Genomic DNA, 27,273 nt, shown 5'->3' on the forward strand with positions numbered 1-27,273 from the left:
TTAAACCGTCACAGGTCATGATACAACTTTATATGAATGTAGAGGCCTTAGTACATTAGTGTAAGAGTAAAGAAAACACCTTCACTTAACATTGCCAGTTGCCACCCATTTTTAGAATTCACATAATGTATGTTTTCCTGTGCCCCAGGACAGTTCAGTGAGTTTTTGTGAACACGCACCACTCTCTCCTGAAGCTAGAGACCGTAGAGAGAGAGAAGCCTCCAAGCAAGGATGTTAGTATGTTGTAAAACCTGGGGCTGCTCCTTAGACAATGTGGCTTTGTCGTTATGAAATGTTTGTGTGAGCTCTTACTAGGGCTGCACGATTTTGGGAAATCTAATTGCGATTTTTCGGACAGATATTGCGATTGCGATAAAATTTGCGATTATACTATATATTTTTTAAGCAGCCCCACAGAGGTTTATTGTAAAATGCGGCTTGCATCTGGCCTACGCGGTGGGTCTTTTCAGGACACAGCCTGAAAATGTTTCTTTTTACCTGGGAATCGATACCGGTACCTAACGGTACCTTTTTTTCTGTACTTTACTCTTCCTCTCTGAAGTCTAAACTTCACAACACACAATCTGAAACCCCTTACCTCCCTCTCCCAAACCGATCTTGTATCTCAATGGAACTTTAACACTTCGGGTGCCATGGGTTAAATTCATGATATACCATAGATTGCCAGCTCTATTTGTCTATGGAGAAGTACCCCTTCTTTGCATGGCTATAACTTTTTAAATTCTATTGCTACATTGCCATTATTAGGGCCCATTCAAAGTCCTATATGTATTGTTCATTGTGTAGCAACGTTAAACTTTTTCATTCACATATTCATAGTAAAGTATGGTCTAATGTATAAGTATGTTTTCATCTCTTTCTGCAGCTTTCTCCAGAACGTGATCTATAGCCCCAAATGCATTATATTGATGATGAAATACAGTTTGATGGCAATCGGGGCGATATAAAAAATTTCAATTGGACGTACTTCTAGAATGATCTACGTATGATCTGATGATGACCGGATGGGCGGGGGATCGTTTATAATTCCGTGCGCAGCGTTATATCATTCATCTAGTGTGGGTCATATGTTCATCATAACAGTTTATATGGAACACGTTCAAAAATAACGCTGAATCTTACCGGATCTTCCTCGCGCCGTTGGACGATCAGCGTGGTGTAGACCGTTTTCGATTATGGGATGTTTATCCTGATGAACCATTTCCAGCTTGTATAATACTATATACGTCCAAATCATGTTGTTTATCGAGTTATTGGCAATGGATCGCTATATATTGTGACGAGCCAGAGTGCCGGAGCCAAACCGAGTGCCCGGAAGTAATATGGCCGACCAGCACAACCTCCACAGCACTTCCTGTTTGGCGATTGCGCCGATCGGCCACCAGATGGCGCTCCTGAACCGCCAGAGAGCTCAGTGGGTCCTCCTGGTGGATCTCAGGCCAGCGGAGGGGAAATATGAATCCGATCACAGATTTTTGAAATATTGATATTAAAGACGCTGTAAAGCGTCCTTCTGCAACTTGAGCATGGCCGGGAATGACGCTGTAAAGCGTTTTCCGGCACCCAAAGTGTTAAATAAATAAAATAAATAAAATAAAATAAAAAGTAAAAAGATTTTGGAATTTTTTTGTTGTTTTGCTATTTGATAATTGCGTCATTCCAAATCGCGATTTTTATTTAAAATCGATTAATCGTTCAGCCCTAGCTCTTACACCCAAATGAGGTTTATATTCTAGCATTACTAGAACGTCTGAACCAGAGTGAAAACCTCATTTGGGTGTAAAAGGTCACACAAAACATTTGGACTTTAGGCTGACATTGAAGACATTGATTGAGTCTCGTAGCACCAGCCACGCTACACCACAACATTTCTGTCACTGCTGGGTCCTAGGACGGCGTGAATTGGTTAGGGATGCACCGATCCGACTTTTTCAGTCCCGATACCGATACTTGGGTTTGGGTATCGGCCGATACTGATCCGATACCCATTGTCCAAATCTTTTTTTCCAAAAAAGTTCAAAAACAAAAATTTTATCTTTTTTTTTTATATTAAAATATATTTAGTTTTTACGAATTGTAAAGGATCACAAGTGTGTTTTTGATTTGTTGTAAACAAAGACAGAAAATAAACTTCAATTAATAAACTATGCCTCACTGTGTGGAAGAGACTGGGATCATTCTTTTGTGCAAGGCAACATCAGGCTTGACTTAAAACATTACTTTCCTAACTTAGTGAAACTAAATGTAACAAATTAACACATACCGTACTTTTCGCACTATAAGCCGCACCTGACTATAAGCCGCAGCAGCTAAATTGAATGATGTGTACATATATAAGCCGCACTGGACTATAAGCCGCAGGTGTTTTAATGTTTAATTACCATATATAATTAGCATTGGGACACAATACTGTCGGACAAATAACAAGAATTAACTCATTTACAAGTTGTATTATGTTTAGCAAATAAGGGAACAGATAAATAACATTTCAATGCAGTCAAAAAAGCTATATTTAGATTTTTACATTTTCGGGTTTGGTCACGTCGAGTCACATATAAGCCGCACCGTTATATAAGCCGCAGGGTCGAAAAATGGGGGGAAAAGCCGCGGCTTATAGTCCGAAAAGTACGGTAGATATAAATGTACTGAATGGTTATTTCTTATTTTATTTATTATTTATATATATAAAAAAAAGAAAATCCGATATATATATATACCGGTATATATATATTTTTTCCCGATACCCGATCCAGCTATTTTACTGATATCGGCGGCCGATACCAATATCGGATCGGTGCATCCCTAGAATTGGTACACAATTGACCATCTGTCACCCTGTTACACTGAACAACCCAAGTCACCAGACCAACGATTTTGTGCGACAGTCTTTAGTCGATTAATGTGTTTCATAGACTCGATCAGAATCAACTAATCGATTAGACGCCAAGACTTCAACACATTTCTTTAGTTGAGGACAGCCAGCCCTACAGCTCTCTGTGGCAGCCTGTCAACATAGCAAAAGTGTGTTAGTGTTGTACGGTCCCCAGTCCAGCTCCATAGCCTGGGAAAGGTTGCCATTTATTATGCATGACTTTCATCTTGATGAGAAATGTGTGTTATTGTGCAGATTGTTGGTCTTCCCGGCACTCCCTAGGTAACTAATGAGAATGATTCATCACCGAAAGTATGCACGGTCGGGAGCAATGCTGAATAATGTATTGATTCTTGTTCTACTGATTTCCATCCCCGCATTTATCCTGCGAGAGAATGTCAACACAGAGTCCTTGCACGAGATTGCTTCTGGAAGGGAAAAATCTGATTGTTCTGCGTCTATTCATATGAAAGGGCCTATTGCATATCACATATCTCATATCTCTCACTACGCAGTAGAGCTCTCTCAGACCCAGTATACTGTTTCAGTGCCGTTTTCTCTTGCCGCTTTCTTGAGCTTTTAAGTTGCTTTGTTTTCTCCCAGTGCGTTTTCCCAAAAGCCATTCTCCTTATTCCACTCTTTTCAGACTTAATCTCAAAAGTGAATAAGATATTTATTCCCCCCAGGCGACTAGAGTCCTCTTCATTCCTATGAAAGTTATGGTACAAGAGGCTTTATGTTGTTTACCTCCTTAACTATCTCAAGTGTTATTTGACCCCCTTAGCTATCTGAAATGGTATTTTACCCCCTTAACACATTGACCTCCGGGGGTTGTGCCCATCTTTGTACCCTCTCTGCCACCGTTAAAAGCCTATGGAGATGTTTACCTTCTTTGCAGGGCTATAACTTTTTAAATTGTATTGCTATATTGACATTACTATGGCCCATTCAACATCGATTATCTATCGTTCAGGATGTGGGAACGTTATACTTTTTCATTCATACATTGTTGTGTTAATACCTTCGAGAATATAAGTATGTTTTTAAGCTTTTCTGCTGTAATTCCAAAAACGCTAGTTATAGGCCCAAACGCATATGATAGATTATCGATTGGTGTTTTTTTCCCATACACGCTATATTGAAAAATTCAAATGTATATGATCGGTATTATGCTTCATCATGCGTGGAGGAAAGGGGGGGGGGGGGTCGTTTATAATTCCTTGATCATCAGTAACGGCTTTATGTAGTATGGGTGGATATATTGATCAGACTGATTGCAAACAAGGAAACGCACAATCGGGCTGAAAATAACGTTAGTGTCCTCTTACCGTGGGCCGATGAGACTGGTGGGAAAAGATCCCAATTATTCGACGCCGATCACCTACATCCATTTCCGGTTTGTATGGTGCAATAAACGCCGAAATCATATAGATTATTGCGTTATGGCAGCGATCCATATGTACTATAGTTTTTTTTTTACCTGGGAATCGATACCGGTACCCAACGGTACCTTTTTTACCTTTACTCTCCCTCTCTGAAGTCTAAACTTCACAACATACAATCTAAAACCCCTTACCTCCTTCTCCCAAACCGTTCTTGTATCTCAATGGGACTTCCTGGTTAAATAAATAAAAAATTAAAAATAAAAAATAAAATTGGCATATTTTTTTTTTTTTGCGATTTGATAATTGCATCATTCCAAATCGCGATTTTCTATTTAAAATTGATTAATCGTGCAGCCCTGGTCTGAATTTCTCTGGATACTCTTTGCAGAGCCTGAGATGTGGCCAGCAGTAGCAACCCCTCTGTCCCCATATAAATCCAGACAGATTCAGACAAACAAAAAAACTAAACACATTGCAATACCAAGCTTAGCTTTTCTGCCTGGAGGCCACTGTTTGACCACATTACAGATTTTACCTTTTAAAGCGTTTGTGATTTATTAGACACTATACAGTGTGCAGGCAAGATGAGGCTGGTAGTATAGTTCAGGGGTTCCCAAACTTTTCAGGCCGCGACCCCCAAATAACGGTGTCAGTGAGCCGCGACCCCCACTATTATAGAAAAAAAATATATATATAATAATATATATATATATTTTTTATAAATGGAAATGTATGGTTGAAACATGCAAACGCACACACACTAATAAGCATTGGAGGCTTTTAACCAGGGCCGGACTGGGGAAATCATTCAGGCCAGGAAATATAGTGCAAAATTTTGCCCCATTCAGGCCACTTTTTAAGCAGGGGGTCCCCCACCAGGATTTTTTTTGTTACAAAGACTTAATTTCCTGCATTCTGGTGCAGGAATTTGTACCCCTTTAATTTGTACCCTTTAAATGCCAGTGTTTGTGATGGCATCAAAAATTATTGTTAAAAAAACAGGCTAGCATATGTATGATTAGCAACAACACAGATTTTTATGGATTTTCAGTTTTTTTGTAATTGATAAAAAATACAATCTTTTATTCAACTTCAGCCCTGATCATAACACCACATATTCATTTTATAATTCTAACCCTTTAAATGCCAGTTTGTGTGAAGGCATATACCGTACTTTTTCCACTATAAGCCGCACCTGACTATAAGCCGCAGCAGCTAAATTGAATGATGTGTACACATATAAGCCGCACTGGACTATAAACTATTTTTTTTTTAATAATTTTATTTTCATTTTCAACCAGCATGGATACATACAGGATATGGTCAGTGTCAAAATAGAGAATCATCCATTTTGGTTCTTTCCCCCCCCCCCACCCCCACTCCCTCCCACCAGTTCCCTCCCACCAGCCCATCCCCCCACCAGTTCCCTCCCACCAGCCCACCCCCCCCCTCCCAGATTCAACTCAGACTCACATTAGGCAAACACTAAACTTAACAGAAATAAGTAAAATGCAAACATAACAAAACAAAAACAAAAACACATTCACATCTTCAACTTGCTCCGAGGTCCCAACATAGTCTCATAGTCAACTATGGAAGTGTACCCAACCTTTCATTCTCCATATACGTCAAAAAAGGTTGCCATGTCTTATAGAATCTATCCGTAGAGCCTCCTAAGGTGCATCTCATCTTTTCCAAGTGCAGGAACCCCATTACATCTCTGGTCCATTGGACATGTGTGGGAGAGGCCTCCTGCTTCCACATCATAAGTATTAAACGCCTAGGAATTAGGGTAGAAAAAGCAATGATTTTCGAGTGTTTTATGTGAATAGGTATATCCTCTGGTGCCACTCCAAAGATTGCGATTATAGGGGAAGGGTCAATTTTGGTTCCAAATATTGCAGAAAAAGTATCAAATATAGATGTCCAATAGTTATATAAATTTGGACACGTCCAGAATGTATGAACGAGAGAACCCGTCATCGTCTTGCACCTATTGCACAAAGGATCTGTCCCTGGATAAAACTTAGCCAACTTCTCCTTTGAGAAATGTAGACGGTGTAGCACCTTAAACTGTATGAGCCCATGTCTGGCACATATTGAGGAAGAGTGAACATTCCGGAGAATAGATTGCCATTGTTCATCCGAAAATTCTACAGACAGATCATCCTCCCAATGTGATTTGATAATAGTGAGAGAGGGGGAATGTAGGGTCGACAATATATCATACAATACTCCAATCGCTCCTCTTCTATATACATTAACATCTAGAAATTCATCTAAAGTTGTTTTTTCAGGCATGTTGGGAAATTTAGGATATCTGTTGCGTACAAAGTCACGAATTTGCATATAGCGGAAGAAATGAGTCCGGGGGATGTCGTGCTTTTGAGTCAGCTGAGTAAATGAGGCAAAAACATTGTCAATATACAGATCTTTAAAACTAGATATACCCTTATTGCTCCAGATCTTAAAAGCCGAGTCCAATAGGGACGGTGGGAACATATGATTGCAAGGGATTGGTGCCCGAGACGACATTGATTGTAGACCGAACCTTTTCCTACATTGTATCCAGATTCTAAGAGTGATGCACTATCTGGTTATGTCGGTATGCATCCAATTTTAACGGAAGGGCTGAGCTAATCAAAGCTTGCAATGAGGTTTTTCCGCAGTGGGAGGACTCAATATGCAACCACGCTGGAGTCTCAGTCGACCGATCCCCCATCCAGTAAAGAATATTGCGTGTGTTTGCTGCCCAATAATAAAATTGAAAATTTGGCAAGGTGTTTTAATGTTTAATTACCATATGTAATTAGCATTGGGACACAATACTGTCGGACAAATAACAAGAATTAACTCATTTACAAGTTGTATTAAGTTTAGCAAATAAGGGAACAGATAAATAACATTTCAATGCAGTCAAAAAAGCAATATTTAGATTTTTACATTTTCGGGTTTGGTCACGTCGAGTCACTAAGCTGCACCGTTATATAAGCCGCAGGGTCGAAAAATGGGGGGAAAAGCCGTGGCTTATAGTCCGAAAAGTATGGTATTTGCAATATATCAAATGCAAAGTAGATTTTTCTGGCTGGGATTATTACAGGCTAGCATGTGTCAATGATTAGCATTTTTTGTAAGGGTCCCCCCTCCACCAATCACATGCGGCTCCCTTTGTGTGTGTGTGAGAGCAAGAGAGAGAGAGATAGTTCTCCAACTTGTGTGAGTTGCAGTGATCTCCTGGTTGTTCCCCACCTAGGTTATCTAACTATTGCGCTGGTGCAACTAGAAACACTGGCCTGGCCTGCTTCTAAGTTCAGTGGCCTGACTGCATAATTTTTTTATATATATTTTTTTTATCATCTGGCGACCCCCCCCCCGCGGCGGCTCGCGACCCCGACTTTGGGAACCCCTGGTTTAGTTGATTAGCATCCCTGTTGGCTACTGCACCACAGCAGACATCCTTCCCGGGGTCCAGGAGCTTCAATGCAACGCAACCCGGTAACTGCTTGGGACAACAGAACACGTCACATTACAGAATAAACAAGAACGCAAACACCTACTCTACCGCTACAGGGAAAATGGGAAATACGTTTTTTTTTGTTTTCAGAACAGTCACTGGAGGAAAATTAACTACACACATTCCGTGCTAGGCCTCAATTGTGATTGCACCTGTCGTTTCCCCCCTGCAGCCCGCCACCACCAAGACCCACGCCATCATCGAGAGGACGGCCAACTTTGTCAGCCAGCAGGGGGCGCAGTTTGAGATTGTGCTGAAAGCCAAGCAGTCCAACAACTCTCAGTTTGACTTTCTACGCTTTGACCATTACCTGAACCCTTACTACAGACACATGCTGAAGGCCATGAAGGAGGGCCGGTACAAACCCACCGCCGAAAGCAAGGAGCAGGGTAAATACCGCATGAGCAACATTTAATGAGCAGCAGAGTCCTTAAAGGTTAAAGGTGCTATAGATAACATTCAGCCACTAGATGTCGCACTAGATCACCAGCATGCCATTTATCTAATCGGTTGCATTCCATGTGGCGAAATGGGAAGTAGGGAGGGTATACAACACATTTCTTTTGTGTGTGGGGGTATTACTCTACAGACAAATGTATACACCTTTAAGTGTCCTATACATTATGCATACAGTTAAGAGCTATAATATAATCTCACTGAACATGGAATGGAATCGAATCTGTTTAATTTCACTTTATGAAACATTAACCGTTTTCTGTTCATACATGAAATGAAACATTAACCGCCTCCTCTGTATCGTCTCATCCCATTATTCCCTCCTTCCTCGCTGACCCACCTTCCCGCAGAGTCCCAATCCGATGACTCCGACTCCGATGACGGCGACGGCAACTACCTCCATCCCAGCCTCTTCGCCCCCTCAAAGAGCGCTCGTCTGGAGGAGTTGATGAAGGTAGACTAGTGGGCTATTCTCCCAATGAACCGTTTGCTTTCTGCCCACACCGTTACTGCCTTCAATGAGCCTCTCACTCGTCCTCCCGGTGTTATCTGACGATGCCCGGCTTATACCCCCTCCGCGATTGAATCCTAGATTGAGGGGAGCGGGTGCATTGTTGGGAAATGGAACCAGTGGCGTCTCTGTGCTATCACCACTCCCTTTGCTACCCCCTCCCCCCCACCTGGCCCGTCAGAACAGCCATTTATCTTTTCCCCTGCGCGGGAAGAAAGAAGCCCTGAGCCTTTTGTAGAGAAACGTAATCAGTTCATCTAAAGACCAAGCTGTTGCAATTATCTCCCATCCATAGAGGCTCTGCCTGTTCAAGCCACAGCTTCAAGCCCAACTCATATTGCATCTTGTGTGGGGGTCTAACCACTTGCTAATTATGACCATGGATCTGTTTTTTATATATATATATATAATGTTCAAAAGAATTAGTTGCAGATAAAATTGTCAAGTTATTTGGTTCGGAGGCATACCGTGGTAGCGTGTTCATTTAAAAGCTTTTGACTTCAAAGTGCTTTAAAGTGCTTTCTTTTACCTTTTTTTGTTTTTTTTTAATAGTTAAAGGCAAAACACTATCGGTTCTTTTCCCCCATCTCTTGACATACTTTTAATTCTCTATACCGGTAATTGTAATCATTGTCACTTATTGCCAGTGCGAGTGAGTTGCGCTTGGCAACTGAGGAGATAAAAGATTATCTGACTTTCTCGACAATTATATATATTAGAGGTGGGCATAGACATTTTTTTTTTTTAATCTTTTTCCCCCTCCATTTTCCTCCGATTTTCTCCCATCCCAATGTTAGTCGTTATGCCAATTCCCAATCCCCTTCCTGGTCGCTGCGCACTTACCCCCCACAGTTGGTCTGGGAGAGTGGAGGCTATCACGTGCTTCCTCCGACACACGTCCAGCCAATCAACCGCTTCTTTTCACCTGGCACCGCGGATTCTCATTGAGAGGGAGTAGCGTGTGGAAGGAGCACACTATCCCACTCAAGTCCTATCCGCGCTTAGCAGGCGCCCCGACCGAACTGTAGGAGTCGCTGTTTACAACGACCCGGACCCACCCCGCCAGCTTCTCCCACCCTCTAATACTGCCAATTGTATTAGTGTGAACGGCCAGCCAAGCTGGTGACAACCCCGGAGCTGTGAGCTGGACTCGGAACAGGCGAATCTAGCCGCTCCGGGGTTTGGTGTCGAACGCAATCTCCGTTACGCCACCTGACCGCCCATAGATAATTTTTTTTAATCTATCTGCAATCCTGGAGTTAATCTAGATTAAAATTGCTCATTTGAAGTCTGCCGATGCATTCAAAATATGTGTTCTACCTAGGGATGGGTATCGTTGTTCTGAAGGGCCAGATTAACTCTGAGAATCTACGTTTATTATTTTGTATAACTTGTATATTGTTTATATATATAAGCTATATACCTTTAAGCTTCCGTTTGAATCATAGTATTATTCGCTCGCCCCATTGGGCACCGCCCTTGACATTGGAGGCGCCAGCAGACGCGCCCCTCAGACAAGTTCAAAGACGTGTCCGGGCAAGTTCAGACATGCCCTTAGCGGGCGCATTGATTCCGGACAAGTAATTCGGTTGCGCTCTAGAAATCACTCTGAGTATATATATTGTAGAAGGCGCAAGCAGCCGCAGGTGAAGTGTGAAGTGAAAGCAGAGAAACGAGAAGTAACCTAACCTAACAGCAGAACGAGTGAACATGTGAGCAGTGGAAGCCTACCCGCGGTGTATCGTTATGGATAGCTAGTAGCTACTTAGATACGACCCTAATATTGTAGAGCCATTATTGGTGCAGTATAGTGACTTGTGTAAGCGAAGTAACGTGGAGAAGCGCATAGTTAAGACCATCAGCGTTTGGATCTAACTACCCCCTGAAGACCGTCATCGGGCTAGCTTCTAGTACAAACGAAGCTAGCTAGCTACCATCACTGCCATCGGGCTTTCGATTAAGAGCTATTAACCCTGCCATCGGGCACTTGGATTACAAGGACTGGATCCGTACGAGACCCCCTTTTCTTCAGTGACCGCAGGAGTATCCGACTATTCTTCAATTCCTCTGGAGCTTACAACTCCGTGGGGGAAATCATCGTCTCCAGCTATCCCCCTCGCTTTGCCCTGTATCGCCTTCTCCCACTCCATGCAGAGCTCCGGTCGAGTATTCTTAACCTAGGAATTATTCATTCCCCTTGACTTTGATACTCTGACATTCTACTATCATTCCACTATTAAAGAGCAACGTGATAATTCAGTTGTATATTGATTACTATTAAAATACTGTAAACTTGATATCCTTGTCCCCGTGCCGTCAATTGAGTGTCTGCCATATTTACCTAACTGTACTGTCTGGCAAGTAATAATATTTAGTAGTGGTTTAATCTAAACAATCTTTAATACAGTCCGGGTTGTGTAGCCCCTCAGCTACACTACTACTCTTATTGATACTGCTTAACGGTTCGGTACTTTATCGACATTGCTTTATTATTTATAACTTCATAAATAAATATTATTTCTTCAGCAACAGCAGCAGCAATGTTCTTTTATTTAACGTTATAAATAAATTATAAAATATAATAAATAAATATTATTTCTTCAACAGCAGCAACAATGTTTTAAAGGGGAACTATTTTACTATTTCTTTCACTATTTGGGCACTTTTACACAATTCCTGTGAGTTTATGGAACACCTCTGTAATTATAATTTTTTTTAATTCATTGTTTTGTATTTCTAATCAAGTCCTCAAAAACAGCATTTTTCTACCTCAAGATCTTGAGCCGTTTTGAGGCTGGGCTCCTAAACCACTGTGTGGCCTGGTGGCATCTGCCACACTGAAAAAGGCCATTTATAAGATAGTTCCCCTTTAAATGTGTCTGAATTATAGACTTTTTATAATAAACAACAAATGTAAGATAAAAAAAAACTATACACTGAATGATTAGTTGTTACCTAAAGCCCTTGGACTCTACTGTAGAGAAGGGGTGCAGGCCTTTGACAACTTCCCCCTAACCAGCTAATGGGGATCCTTAATCAAATCAAATCTCAGATTGATTGAATTAAATCTTGTCTTCTGCCTCTAAACATTCTCTACTTTGCCCATTTTCTGTTGTAGCCTTTACAAGTGATGGACCCAGATCATCCCCTGGCAGCCCTGGTCCGAAAGGCCCGCCAGGAACAGAATGGAACAGCAGCCGCGATAGCGACAGTGATGACGACGACGACGACGACAACAACAACCCAGCCGGCAGAGGTGGAGGAGCTGCCTGTAGCCAGCGTGCCGGCAGAGTACACCGCTGACCGTGAGTACAGTTTCTCAGGGGAAGCTGTCAAGTCCCAATACCTGAGGGGAGTTCATTCTGGCTCCGAAGGGGGCCCCGTTAGTCTGCATTTAGTTCTGGTCCACTTTATTTCGCCCCTAAAGAGAAAAACACATTTAGCTAAAGAGCTAAAAAAAAAAAAAAAAAATTGTATAAGATCAGCCGTGTCCTCAGGCCAGGACTCAACAGCCCTCATATTCTGTTGTTTCTTAAGCCACAGCAAGAGTTCTGCCTCCCGTCAGTTGGTAATGTCCCACCTGTTGGTGCTTGTCACGGTCTGGTCTTATTTTAAAAGAAGGATTTTCAGTACCTTCCAGTAGAAGGATATTGAGCACTTTGCTCGTCTCTGAAAATACATCTATATATACTCGTATTCACTCTGAATTCAGGCCTTTCAGGGTTTTCTGGGTTTCTTTGCTTTATACTCCCCCGATGAAGCAGATTGTCCGTGGTGCCTGTTCTGAGCTCAATGCCAGTGGACAAAATCCAAGTCTGGTCATCAGGCACGAGCGCAGATGTGTTTTGAAACGTCTTAAACGTGGATGTCATCATCTCTATTCTCTAGTATTCCCCTTTCTCTCCGGCTCAAGCGTAGCAAAACTGCTCCCCTGGTGGATGCCGCTGAATGGTTTCACTTGCGCACAGTCGTTTTCTGTGCTATTCTCATTATATGGATTCACTTAATTTGAAGAGACACCGAGGAGTGCACTGATACCTCTGATACCATAGTTGCTGTGTATTTTCTGGGTGGAAATGAACTAGTAATTTGAGCTGTGGTTTGTAAGTTTGTCTACTTCATTATCCACTTTGGCAGGAAACCAGCTGTCATGTAGAGGTTTTCTTAAAAAAAATTCGTCCTAAGAAATTACTTGGCTGGTAACTGGTAACACTACATCACTCTGCAGACTTGTTTTCCAAGGGATCTCCATGTGCTCTTCCTAAATTGAGATTCAATTGAAAAATGTAGGGACAGAAATTCAGGTGCATGATATATGGATGCCCCCCTGGTTTGATGTCATAAAAAATGGTCCATTTATCCCACAATGCAAAGCGTTTGGCGTCCTCTTAACACATTCAGTGCCAGGGATTAGACGGGTCCCGTTGTAGCAATGTCACGCTGTTAAAGATGGGAGTGCGTCACCTTGTTTGTAGAGCTATATATATATTCTATATTATAGCTATGGATACAATACTATGACCCATTTGACATCAACTATCTATCGTTTAATATGTGATTTCTTCATTCATACGTTCCCGTGTTATACCGTGGTGAATATAAGTATAGTTTTATGCCTCTTTTCCATTGCATAGTACCTACTCTACTCTACTAGCTTTAGGTACCTGGTACTTCGTTCCTTTTCCGCTGCAGGTAGTACTCTGTTTGTCTCCGTGTGGGGAGGCGGGGCCGCTGGTGTACAGTGAGCTCCGTGAGCATAGCTATGTCTGTGGGGGCTTGGAGCAAGCCAGAGTAAACACAGTTTTCAATCAATCAATCAATCAATCAATCAATCAATAACAACATTAACCAGACTCTCATGTGTCTATTCTGCTAACGTTAACGCTACCTCTCGTGTCTATTCTGCTAACGTTAACGCTACCTCTCGTGTCTATTCTACTAACGTTAACGTTAGCATGTACTTAATTGTTATTTAATTTATTATAAAAAAATATTATAAAATAAAAAAATTAAGAATTCCGATTTCTTTTACCGATACCCGATCCAGCTATTTTTGTTATATCGGGGCCGATATCCTATGTCAATATCAGATCGGTGCATCACTACTCTCGGTAGCAGGGAAACGTGGACGATAAAGGAATCACTTTTCATGTAATGTAATCTAATTGAATGACACTTAACACTTTGAATGCCCATCACGAGATATCTCGGGTTATTTTTTTTTATTAGCGATAATATTCATATTACATCAACTGAGTCTACCGTTGGTAAACCTGCCCCGCCAGGCGCTCAGGTGTGAAAAAAGCGCCCCCTATCGTCTCCCAGATGGTAATGCACCCTTTTGGATTGGCCTCAATGAAAATGGATGAGAAAAAAATACTCCGGAATCCACATTTTACTTCTCACGCATGTAACCGGAGCCGATCAGATTCATTCTGGACCCTCAGCACAGTGTGTAATATGTGTTTTACAGTATACGCGTGGGATCAATAAAAGGATAGATTTTTGGAATGGTGATCAGAAATTGGAATAATCCATTTGGATACCATCTGATCTCGGGTAAGGAATCTATTTTACCAGTCTTAGGATAATCAGACCTGTTTTCACAGAGATATAAGCTTTTCCCCTATAATGTGATATGGCTGTTTGACTGTAAGAGCGATCAGGAACTGAGAGAATCGATTTTCAGCTCGCAGCACTAGCGTGCATACGTACACATATACTATCGATAATCTAGCGTTTATTTGAAAACTATTCATAAATAGGCCGAAATGACAACGTTCTAGAATATTACAGGGCGATTATCATGGAATCCTTTTTTTTCTTCTTGAAAACGAGGGCTTATCAAAATGCTATAAAACGGAAATGAACCGATAAAAAAACAATCCGCTTCGACAATGTTGACTGGAAATGAGTCATTGATAAGCGACGGGCAGATTAGACACATAGCCATAATTTAAAACATAGATTAGGCGATATTAATGCTAACATTGAAGTGGATGGTGGGCATTCAAGCACTAAATGTGCGCCCCCTGCTGGGCACTGAAAGTGTTAAAGGGAGATAAATCTTTTTTCCATTATTGCCTATTTTCCAGCAGTTTGGGTCACCGCTGGTGAATGAATGTAGGAGAAACACAGGGAGGCAGTCTGTCGCATAATCTGAAGGTTCCTGGCTCGACCCTGGCTCCTCTCGGCAGCGTGTCGAGGTGTCCTTGAGCAAAACACTTAACCTCTAACTGCTCCAAACGAGCAGGTTGGCATGTGCCATGGTTGCCTCCGCCATCGGGGTGTGAGTGAATGGCTGAATGAGAGGCATGGGTTGTAAAGCGAAGCGCTATATAAATGCAGTCCATTTTACGGCAGAGAGTAAAGAGTAGTGCTTTGCTCTCCATAATGTCTGACATCATTGGCTGCTACCAGAGATGCAGACATGGACGTTGCTGGCTTAATATACTGGCTTACAGCAACATGATAATCAGTTCGGGGAGATTTTGCTCCTGTCGTTGAGGCTTTGATTTCTCTTCTCCACCAGCTCCATGTGAAAAGCCCTGAAAACCCCAGACGGGAGGATCAAAGGCCCCTGAGACAGACAGACGGCTCAATATGATCCCGACACAATGTGCCAGCGAGGCTCCCATTGAATAGGAATTGCTAGCAAGGATCTGGCTTAAACAGTTATGCCTTTTGCAGACCTTGCCTTGAGACCTTCAACACAGCCTCTTGGGGTTGTGCTGATGTACGACGATCCCAGTGTCGGAAGACGCTGTTTAAGCCAGGGCTCCAGACTAACTTTTTTCACCACCGTCCCAGAACCTTCCCGAAATACAATTTTAACCGCCCCAAAGTGAATGTAACCGTCCCAAAAATCAAATGTCGTTTCTTTACTTTGGTTTTGTCGTCTATAGTTGTTATTGCCATAAGAAACACCATTCAGAGAAGGGGAGAATAAATTGATTTAGTCAAAAGGCTCCCAGGTGGAAAGATTTCACAAGAATAATTATGATTAAAAATAAATAAATATATATATATAAAAAAAAGTGTTTAACAAGGTGCTAGTATAGGGATATTTGGTCACAGTGCTGTTATAGTCAACCAATTGGAGCCATGTTGATTATTCCTTCCATAGGAAAATATATTTAAATGTATTTGTATTTTATTTCGTTTTTTTTGTTTTTTTGTTATTACAACTGTGTGTTTATGGTTGAAAATGTTAGAGATAAATAAAGATCAAATCAAATCTAACTGAATAAGTTATCCCTCTTCTAACAAGAAAGAAAAACGTAGCGCTGTCCTCCTGGTCGATATTGATAACTGCTGCTAAAATAAAATAAAATAAGTCCCGAGTCGAGACTCCGTGCTGCTCCCAACGAATCCCAATAGTATGCAACTGCAGAGCCGCAGAGCCAGGGGCGCTTTCAGGTCCAGTCACAGGCCCGCTCAACAGCGCCCCCCACCCAACGGCTGAATTGCCAATGGCTGAATTGGAGTATTGCACTGTGCAGGCACAGCGGCCCCGCTCTGCGGCTCTGCAGCTGCATGCTTGTCGCAAAATCCAGCTTCCAGCTCCCGCTGCCCAGCCGTCGTTATCAGAACAATACACACATATCATAATGTTTACAGCAAACTGTAGTTGATCACCAGGTATGTTTTATTAACGTAGAATAATTCATATATATATATATGCGCGCACCGACAGTCGGCTAATTGACATTTCCTGTGAAAAAAATTAAATCCTCTCCGTCCCGTTTGCGTCCCAAAAAAGTTTTCTGTTCGTCCCAAATCAATATTTGATCGTCCCCGGGACATCGTTAGTCTCGAGCCCTGGTTTAAGCACCAATCCTGTTAATCCTGTGCCATTTGTGTTAAATATTGTTGGAAAATATAGGCCTCATGTAATTGGCAGAAGATTTTAAAAATTGTTTCTACTCAAGTTTGTGCTTAAAATGCGTTGGTCAAAAATATTAGCCCCCTTTCAAAACGCCTACCATCAACCAATGAGCTTTCAAACATCACCTGTACAGTCAATTGGCTCCCTAACAACACATGGACATTCAATCAGCATAAAACGACTCTAAGAAACAGGCCACTTGAATACATTATTGAGAGAGACTATACTACTACTCTTACACTCTTACCATGCCAAAGACAAAATAAATCACTATTGAGCTCAGAAAGAAGATAAAGGAGGCTCATGATAAGGGGGAAGGCTATACTGCCATTTCCAAGCAGTCAGTGTCTAGAACTGCTGTACTGCTGTATCGATCCGTTGCCATAACTCAATAAACAACATGATTGGACGTATATTAGTATTATACAAACCGGAACTGGATCACCTAGATCAACATCACATAACTGGGATCTGTTTGCGCCAGTGTGATCGCCCAACGGTAAGATGAAGCTGCCGTGAGTTTCAGCGGTTTTGATTATTATTATCCATACAAACTGCTCTGATCTATATATCACCCATACTACATGAATCATTTAACGTCGGTCATTGAATTATAAACGACCCCCCCCCCCCCCCCCCCCCCCCCCCCCCCTCCGGTCACCAGCAGATGACCAGTCATGACGTTTAGGATCATGTACAGTTGAAATTTTTAATATAACGTTGATCTGTATCAAACTGCATTTGATCATCTAATATATGCATTTATGGCTATATCTCACGTTCTATGAAATACAGCAGAAAACGATAAAAACATATTTATACTCTGGACGGTATTTTAGTATGAATGTGTGAATGAAAAAGTAAAACGTTCCTACATCCTGAACGATAGATAATTGATGTTGAATGGGCCATAGTAATGTCAATTTAGCAATACAATTTAAAAAGTTATAGCCCTGCAAAGAAGGTGAACATCTCCATAGACAAATGGTGCTGGCAGAGAGGCTACAAGGATGGATATAAGCTCCGGCAGAGAATGGGTTAAGTACTTGACTTTCTATTTAGTGTGGGTGACCTGGCGAAGTTAAATGATTCATGTAGTATGGGTGATATATAGATCAGAGCAGTTTGTATAGATAATAATAATCAAAACCGCTGAAACTCACGGCAGCTTCATCTTACCGTTGGGCGATCACACTGGCGCAAACAGATCCCAGTTATGTGATGTTGATCTAGGTGATCCAGTTCCGGTTTGTATAATACTAATATACGTCCAATCATGTTGTTTATTGAGTTATGGCAACGGATCGATATCCGCGGTGTCTGGATAGAGTCCCGCGAGCGATAGCGAGTGGCCGGACGGAATAGGGCACGGACTAAGCACTTCCCGCCACTTCAGGTTTTGGCAACTCGCAGATCGGCCACCAGGTGGCGGTATTGAATCGTTGCAGAGTTGAGCGGAGTCCTACAACACCAGCCAAGTCTCCGTGGGTGAAATGTGAATACCATGACGAAAATATGAAATATTGATCTCAAAGACGCCTTTAGGCGTCATTGGCAGATTACGCATGGCGGAGAATGACGTGTAAACACGTCATCGGCGGAGAATGGGTTAAACAAGTGTAAACAAGACAGAAATGTTCAATATACATATGTACAATATACAATGCAGAGTAGTTGCAATACAATATAAATGGGATGAGGTAGCTTGTGGTGCAATATACAATGCAGAGTGTTTACAATACAATATAAATGGGATGAGGTAGCTTGTGGTGCCACCTTGTGGTGGTAGGTTAAGGTGCAAGGCTTGTGCAATGAGTTGCCAATAATATAATATATAAATATAAAGTGTGTTAGTGTCTAAAGTGTGTAAAGTGGGTGCTACAGTGAGTAAATGTCTTGGAGAGTGGGAAGCCCACCTCTAATTGTGCGTTCGGCTGAACGGGCCACTCTTTGCAGTCTGCTACAGTCTTGTGCGGTGCTATTCCCAAACCAGGAGGTGATATTGCCAGTCAGGATGCTCTCTATTGTGCATGAGTAGAAGTTCTTAAGGATCTTCTGACTCACGTTGAACTTCCTTAGGAAGTAGAGGCGTTGTCGTGCTTTCTTGACTACACTGTCAATGTGTGTGGTCCATGTCAAGTCCTCGGATATGTGGACTCCAAGGTACTTAAAACTGTTCACACTCTCGACCGGTGCCCCGTCTATGCTGAGGGGGCTGTAGTCCCTGACCCCCGACCTCCTAAAGTCCACAATCATCTCTTTTGTTTTGCTGACGTTCAGGGGCTGTTCTCCTGACACCATCCCGCCAGAACCTTTACCTCTTCCAGGTAGGCCCTCTCGTCCTTTGCAGAGATCAGGCCCACCACTACTGTGTCGTCAGCAAATTTGATGATTGTGATGTTTGTTCCGCTGTGCCACACAGTCGTGTGTGTACAGGGAGTAGAGGAGGGGACTCAGAACACAGCCCTGGGGGGCCCCTATGTTGAGAGTGATGGATGAGGAGGTGCAGTTGCCTGCTCTCACCACCTGGGGTCTGCCCGTCAGGAAGTCCAACACCCCTGGTGTTGTTGTTCACAGCCTCAAACCTCGCATAGAAGGTATCGAGATCATTTGCCAATGAGATGTCACTGTTCAGCTTGAGGGAGGTGCCTTTGTAGTCGGTCATCGTTCTGAGGCCCTGCCACATACCTCTAGTGTCGGCCTGTTCTAGGGCTGTCCCCGACTAAGGATTTGGATAGTCGACTATGATTGGCCGAAATTTGCCGATAGTCGACTATTAGTAGACTATGAAGAAAATAATTTGAAAAAAAAAAAGTATAATTATTATAATTTTTTTTTTAAATGTATCATTCCATTTGGGCTGTGGGGGGTGCTTAATGTCTGAAGGAGTCAACGGAAGGCTTCTTGTCCTCTGCAAAAGCATGCAATTGGTCCACTGATGGATACATCTTGATATTTGTCTAGTCTAGTGTGTTCATTAGATGGGTGAAATCCTCTTTCAGTGCATCTGTGCCTGTTTTCTTAGGCAGTTAGCCTCTGTATGCGTGCCATTAGGCCTCTTTTCTTTTGGAAATGATAAAAAAAAAAAAAAAAAAAAAATTAAGGTTGGCAGTCGACTACGGCTCCTTTCGATCGATTAGTCGACTATTCGACTAATAGGGGTCAGCCCTAGCCTGTTGATACTGAAGTTCAACTTTATCCCTGTAGCGCCGTTTTGCCTCCATTACTGTCCTCCTTACGTTAAATAGCAATACAATTTAAAAAGTTATAGCCCTGCAAAGAAGGTGAACATCTCCATAGACAAATAGTGCTGGCAGAGAGGCTACAAGGGTGGATATAAGCTCCGGCAGAGAATGCGTTAAGTACTTGACTTTCTATTTAGTGTGGGTGACCTGGCGAAGCCAGGTTGCCACCCACACTATAGTAATCTATACTATTTTTATTATTTATTTCTTTATTCCACCGATTTTGCAAACACTACTCGTGCCAGAGCGTTCGCGCCCCATACATCATCATCATTAGGTGGCTTCTTCGTTCCGAAGGTTGCCTATCACTCTCCAACCCATTCTGTCCCCACTTCTTCTCTCCAACTCCGTGACTCCGCCTCTCACTCCACTCCAATCACAGACATCGTCTACCCAGCCTCTTCTTGGTCTTCCACTTCCTCTCTTTCCATCCACCTTCCCCATCACCACCTTCTTGAACATCTCCCCGCTGGATCCTCTCAGAACATGCCCGCACAACTCCATCTTTCTCTTTTTCAACCTCTCCAGCAGCTGTCCCCCTTGCATATCCGCTCTTCTCAGTACCTCCTCATTCTTGATCTTATCCTTCCATGTTATCTTCAGCATCTTCCTCAGTGTCCACATTTCAAAAGAGTCTATCATCCTCTTTGCCTCTTCATTCAGCGTCCATGCTTCTGCTCCATATGAAAAGACTGACATAACATACGTTTCCAAAATCCTGGTCTTCGTTTTCCAACTTATGTTTCTTCTCAATAATTCTTTATGGTTCCAGAATGCGCCCTTTGCAATTCCGGTTCTTCTCTTAATGTCCATGTTAGCTCTTCCACCTTCACTGATCCAGCTTCCAAGGTACATGTACTCCTTCACTTGTTCAAGTTTTTCTCCATCCACCTGTATTTTACAAACAGTTCCTGGTGTTTTTTCAATGATCATTACTTTAGTTTTCTTTGTGTTTAGTGACATTCCATAGTTTTTGCATTCGACATTCAGCTTATTCATCATGTCCTGTAGATCTTCTTGACAGTTAGACTATACACGTGAAAGGTATCAAAACGACCGGCTTGCCTATGGCAACAGCGCTATTCAAACTCGGAAAGTTTCACCGCACCGTTTGGCTACGAATCGACTTTAAACGGGAACATTTCGGTCCCATTGGAAATGCATTGCAAGTTAGAGTGCGGTAGCTGAAATAATTTCTTTCCACTACCTTGGGTAAATTGCGAGAGTTAGGGATGTCCCGATCGCCTTTTTTTGCTTCCGATCCGATCCCGATCATGTGATTTTAAATATCTATCGATCCGATCGTTTCCGATCCGATCTTTCACATTAGTAATACATTTTGACGCATTTGTCAGAAACTGGCAGAGCGAGACAAGCCCATCTGTTGCCTATAGTCCGGGGCGCGAGAGCGGAGGCTTTTGTTATTACATTCACCCTGAGAAATGTGCTTCTGCTTCATATGAGAAATATTAAAAGTTTCAATATATGTTTGCACATTAGTATACATTCAGTGTTCGACTTACGTAATGGTCCATTCTGGTCTGAAACGCTGACGATAATCCTCAGTCAGTCACGTTATCCTCCAGGTGAAAAGTTAGTCTGAAAACTTCGCCTCCAGCCTGTCCTCCTTGCAAACATTGCAACTGGCTTGACTTTCTATTTTAAAATGCTTAGTTCCAAACCTCTGACATTAAGTCTAGCTGCTCAAGTCAGTGGATATTAACCGTGTTTCGGGAGCGACGTGTTGTACTGTTGTTGTGATGTGGTCGAGCGTGTAGCGTGTAGCGTCTAAATTAAAGGGGTGTTTGTTGCAACGGTGAAAATTAAAGGGGAATGTGTTTGTTGTGGACAATTATTCTGCTCTGTGTGACAATAAATACATTAATGATGATATATTATATGTAATTTAAAACCAAAACTAAGGCCTCCGTATGAGTTTAAGACGTGGACATGGTCATGTTTGTTGAATAAAATGTTTCTTTTTTTGACTGCCGATTTTTATTATTATTTTTTCCCGATCCCCGATCCTCTGAAAAGCACGTGATCGACGCCGATCACGTGATCGGATCGGGACATCCCTAGCGAGAGTGATCTCAATTTTGGACGTAGAAAGAAAACAAACGCATCAAAACGATGACACGGCTGTCTGTTCGCTCACAAAAGAAAAATAAATGGAATTGGACATTTCTATCTCAACTGATGACCATTTGTTTGAAGGTTCTCCTCCCCATAGACACCAATGTAATCCCACTCTAGAAATACGATGATTTTTGAGCTTTTTTCCCCTTCTGTTCCGATCGCCACCAGGGCCACAATTGTCGACTGAATGCCACAATATCGCACACAACCCTTCGCCTACTCCTTGAAGTGCTCATGAGCGAGTCACAACGCTTCATCTCTTATCGTTTGCTTTTAATCATCGTGACAATGCAGTCATGCATCTGCCCCCATAGACATGCATTGTATGGAAAGTGCAAGTCATTCGTGATTGCATCACCTGATGCAGCTGTGTGGCTCATGGCTCATGGCTCAGCTGACCTGCCAATGACCTCCCCTGGACTTAACCCTTAAGTTACCCTCTGTGTTGCAGTACTGAATTGCTTGACAGCGCCCTCTGTCTTGCGGGTTGTGTCATTGTACTCCGTAGGGATATCCTCTTTCATTGGTAGATGTTGACCACCTTTCATTGGTCGATGTTGACCACTCCCCCGATCCTTAGACCACGCCCCCTTAGGCCACACCCCCTTAGTGTATCTCTTGTGTAATATAGTGTAATAGTGTGTAATAGTGTAATAGTGTATTAGTGTGTAATAGTGTAATAGTGTAATAGTGTAATAGTGTAATAGAGTGTAATAGTGTGGAAGTGTGTAATAGTGTGTAATAGTGTGTAATAGTGTAATAGTGTGCTATGTGACTTGCGGGTTGTGTCATTGCACTCAGTAGGGATATCCTCTTTCATTGGTCTATGTTGACCACTCCCCCGATCCTTAGGCCGCACCCCCTTTTTGTATCCTTTGAACCGTTTGTCATAGAGACTCGCGAGAGACCCTCTCCCGTTGGCCGGCGGTGCACAGGCGTCACCCACACTTTCACAATTTCCCCCGCGCGGAATTGTCTAGTTTATACTTATTATACTTTTTATAATTATCGATTTTTACCTAGCACACTCTCAGGAGCAAAACAGAAGGAAGCATTTCATACAAAAGTATCCTGTATTTCTGTATGACAACTAATAAAGAAACTTGAACTTGAAAGCTATCTGGCTGCATGTTAGCCTAGCTTGGCACAATGAATGGAAGCGGACATGACTCGGTAGCCTAGGCATTGTCCAACTAACACCTCTCCCGAAGGCTACCCAGTCATGTCCGCTTCCACCTAAGCTAGGCTAACATGCAGCCACATAGCTTTCTACTCGACGCACAGAGAGGAGACTGGTATCTATCTTCTTGTCTCTCTCTGGAGAAGACGGTAAGCTATTTTCCCAAAATGTTGGAGTTTTCCTTTAAGAGGTTGTTGTCAGTTGTGGCTCCGAACACTTGAAGGCCAGGGGGCTAATAATTTTGGATGTGTAATTTTTGCCATTTCTTGTTTTAACTCCGTGCATCACTAAAATATCCTAATCAAACTTAGTGGACATTTTGTTTTTATAATTTTGGGAACAAATGCACTATAAACACTTGTTGTTAACTCTGCGCCAATCTGCGCCAACAACGTTTATATATGTGTTTGCTCGACAACCGTTGAACGCCAACCACGTATATATACGTTATTTGGTCTGTTTTCCTTTTTTTTTATTTTAATATTCTATTCAATGTCACGGACCTGTATGTTGCCGTTAAAAGGCATACTGGGACCCCGAGGGTGCACTACCGGCCAGATCCGGCTAGGTGGCAGTATCGAGAGTGCAGTAAACCCTGTTCCAGACCGTGTGTTACATTTAAATCCCTCTGGACGCTAAATTTAGACTGAGCAGAGTAAATTGCTTCATCCGACCACTTCGAAACGCATCTGGCACATTCGATCCATAAATTGTGCCAAATTATGTCCGGGACCAGATGTACACCAATACTGGAAATCGCGATCAGACAATTGGAATATTCTTTTTGGAACACCCCAGACCAAAGGTAAGGCTATCTGACATACATTTCAGCCTGATCCAACAATGTTTTCATATCGATCCAGCTGATCAGCGTCTGTAGTGTTTAACACAAATGCCGCTACTGGCCATCAACGCATAAAAAAACGACCCCCCCCCCCCCTTTCATGTATTCATGATGAAACATAATACCTATTATATACTATTCGATTTGGAAATAATAGCGTGTCCAGGCAAGAAAAGCCAACGCTTATAGTAGAATACACGTAGCGCCCTATAACTTAAGCTTATCAGGAATTATTCTGGATCACTCCTAAACTATACTTATATTCACCATGGGATAATGCGTGAACGTATGCATGAACAAATTCTCTTTTTTTTATGTTCGACGGAAGAAAGTCACTGTCAAATGACTATAGTATTGTCTCCATAGCTATAATATAGAATATAGATATAGCTCTACAAACAAGGTGACGCACCCCTATATTTAAAGCGTGGCATAGCTAGAACGGGACCTGGCTAATCCCTGGCGCTGAATGAGTTAATGGTCATTTCCATGGAGAAATCAAGGGTTTTGTTTGATTTCACAAGGGGGGCTAATAATTTTGGCCTCAACTGTATCAGTCAGTCACTGATATTTTAGCCTAATGGAATGCTAGACATGGTCACGTGGGCTGGGAGGACCAATGGAACATTCCTATCAATTGTCTACTCCAGTGTGCTCTTGAGCCAAATGTAGCAAAGAGTAAAGACCCTAACCCTAAACCCTTAAAAAAAGTATTTTCAGCACTACGTTTGTTTACCAATGTTTTTAAGTGTTCTTAGTGAAATATGAGTTTATAGAAATCTCAGGGCATCGAGTAGGAAAAAGGCAAGGATTGACTGAAGGATTTGGTGCAACCTAACTTGAGTAGTCCTTTGAGAGAAGAGACCCAGGGCTTTCGATGGGCTTTCGAATTTAAAATAACTACACTTCCCAGCTCACGCCAGCCCCTGTCAATCATCTGACTTCTTTTTCAGTTTTTTTCTCTTCATTTTCGGGATCATATCTCACGGGTGGAACAAACCTGAACGTTATTGCCATAAATTAGAACACAGTTAGTTTCATTACCTTTCTGTGCACATCTAGCAAAACACTGAGTTGCAATCTGATGAAAAATGGCGGAGAAATGTACATTTTTTTTTTATTTTTATTTTTTGGTCTTTTTCCCCCTCCATTTTCCACCGATTTTCTCCCATCCCAATGTTAGTCGTATGCCAATTCCCAGTCCCTTCCTGGTCGCTGCGCACTTACCCCCCACAGTCAGATCATCTGGGAGAGTGGAGGCTACCACGTGCTTCCTCCGACACACGTCCAGCCAATCACCGCTTCTTTTCACCTGGCAGCGCGGATTCTCATTGAGAGGGCGTAGCGTGTGGGAGGACCACACTATCCCCCTCACGTCCAATCCGCGCTTAGCAGGCGCCCCGACCGAACTGTAGGAGTCGCTGTTTACAACGACCCGGACCCACCCCGCCAGCTTCTCCCACCCTCTGATACAGCCAATTGTATCAGTGCAGACGGCCAGCCAAGCTGGTGACAACCCCGGAGCTGTGAGCTGGATTCGAACAGGCAAATCCAGCTCAGCTCCGGGGCTGGTGACGAACGCAATCTCCGCTCGGCCACCTAACCGCCTCAGAAATGTACATTTCTAAAGTAACTGTACTTACAGTAGATTTCATTCACAGTTTTGTCAGGGGCGCTTGGTGGTACTAAATCCAGATTGAATTCTGCCATTGGAAAGGGGAGATTTGGCCCGATCCATAGATGTGCGACTTGGCCATAAAAAGGTAATTTATAGGCCTGATATTCTATAATCATATTTCAAATGGCATGTGTCCGGATGGCAGAATTCAGTACTTTATCTACAAAAGTCTTCTGTTTAATCATCTGCCCTTTATTAATTTGCTTTTTTGTACACATGATTTCAAGAAGGTGCTGAATGAGCTCAGTGGTAATTTTAGCATGACAGGACAATCTGAACATGGAGCATATCGCCCAACTCTACTGCCTTATTCAGTTTGTCACAACTTTGACAGCTCTTTACCAAGAAGACTAGTTGCTTTGCCCCTCGAGTGTTTGCCGTTCCTGTCATCATAATTAACCTTAATTAATATCAAGCTCCGCCCTCTTTACTTGATCCTCAAACTACAACTGTTACTTCCTGTTAGGATGGACAAAAGTGTTGCAGGGTTTGAGACTGGTCGATTGGACTCAATGTCATTCCCTCCCACCCTATTGATCTTCTCGTAGCCAGTCCCAGAGGCATTTAAACTAACGAGATCATTCAGGTTATTATTGAAGACGCTGTGCCTCCCCTACAGCAACCTTGTGTGTGAAAGACCCTGAATGCTCAAGTGGACCGGCTGTGTTTATTGAACAGGAGGTTTCAGTATTGACTTGTGCTGTGATCGCTCCTGCCTTCTCTTTGTCCAACATGCTCTTTGACTATTCAAGACATTGACATGTTGCTCTAGGAGTGAAAATACCACCCCCCCCCCCCCCAATAATTATTTTCTTTTTAATTTTACAAGTGGAACACAAGATGTCTTGCCATTCCTACAGTTCAAGGTCGGATTTCTGTATACGCTTATACATAGTGTTGTAAGCTTAGAACATTGTTATTTTTTATTTTTTCATATATATTCCTATGATTGTTTGTCTCTCTATCCACAGTGTCTGTCTGTCTACAGCAGTGGGGCCCAACCAGTCGATCGCGATCGACAGGTAGATCGCGGGCTGATTTCAAGTAGATCTTGATTAATAAAATGCGATTATAAATGTTTTTTTTTTCTTTTTTTTTTTTTGCTAAATCAACTCTTCCTCTCCTTGTTAACTACAACAAGCAATTTGCAGTGTATGTCTGTCTGTCTACAGCAGGGATGGGCAACTGGCGGCCCGCGGGCCGCATGCGGCCCTCACCGACGTTCCATGCGGCCCCAGGCCAATATTTATAAATTTTTTTTTTTTTTTTTTTTTTTATACTAAGAAGAGTTGGCAGTCGACTATGGCTCCTTTCGATCGATTAGTCGACTATTTGACTAATAGGGGTCAGCCCTAGTGTGGACATATTCAACGCTGTTGAAAGTGCCATGCAGCAATATGGGGGTTTTGATAAACTGTTGTTACCGATGGAGCACCGGCAATGAAAGGAAAACGCAGGAAAACGCGGGCTTCTAAGGCAGAGTGGCGTTGAGTGTCCAATGCTGCACTGCATTATACATCAGGTAAGTTCGCTAACATAA

The 27,273-nt window shown here is 42.4% G+C and overlaps 1 protein-coding gene across 1 annotated transcript in view; it reads left to right on the top strand.

Moving 5' to 3' along the window:
- sfswap (splicing factor SWAP) overlaps positions 1-27,273 on the top strand; it is a gene marked incomplete at its 3' end in the record, with an annotated part of 295,870 nt that overhangs the window by 43,260 nt on the left and 225,337 nt on the right. The window contains exons 5-7 of the mRNA XM_084324950.1: positions 7,965-8,181; positions 8,599-8,702; positions 11,878-12,064. Of these exons, the coding sequence (XP_084181076.1) occupies positions 7,965-8,181; positions 8,599-8,702; positions 11,878-12,064 (508 nt within the window). The remainder of the gene's footprint in view (positions 1-7,964; positions 8,182-8,598; positions 8,703-11,877; positions 12,065-27,273) is intronic.

This window comes from Notolepis coatsorum (assembly GCF_963971535.1).
Source record: "Notolepis coatsorum genome assembly, chromosome: 11".
Classification (NCBI taxonomy): Eukaryota; Metazoa; Chordata; class Actinopteri; order Aulopiformes; family Paralepididae; genus Notolepis; species Notolepis coatsorum.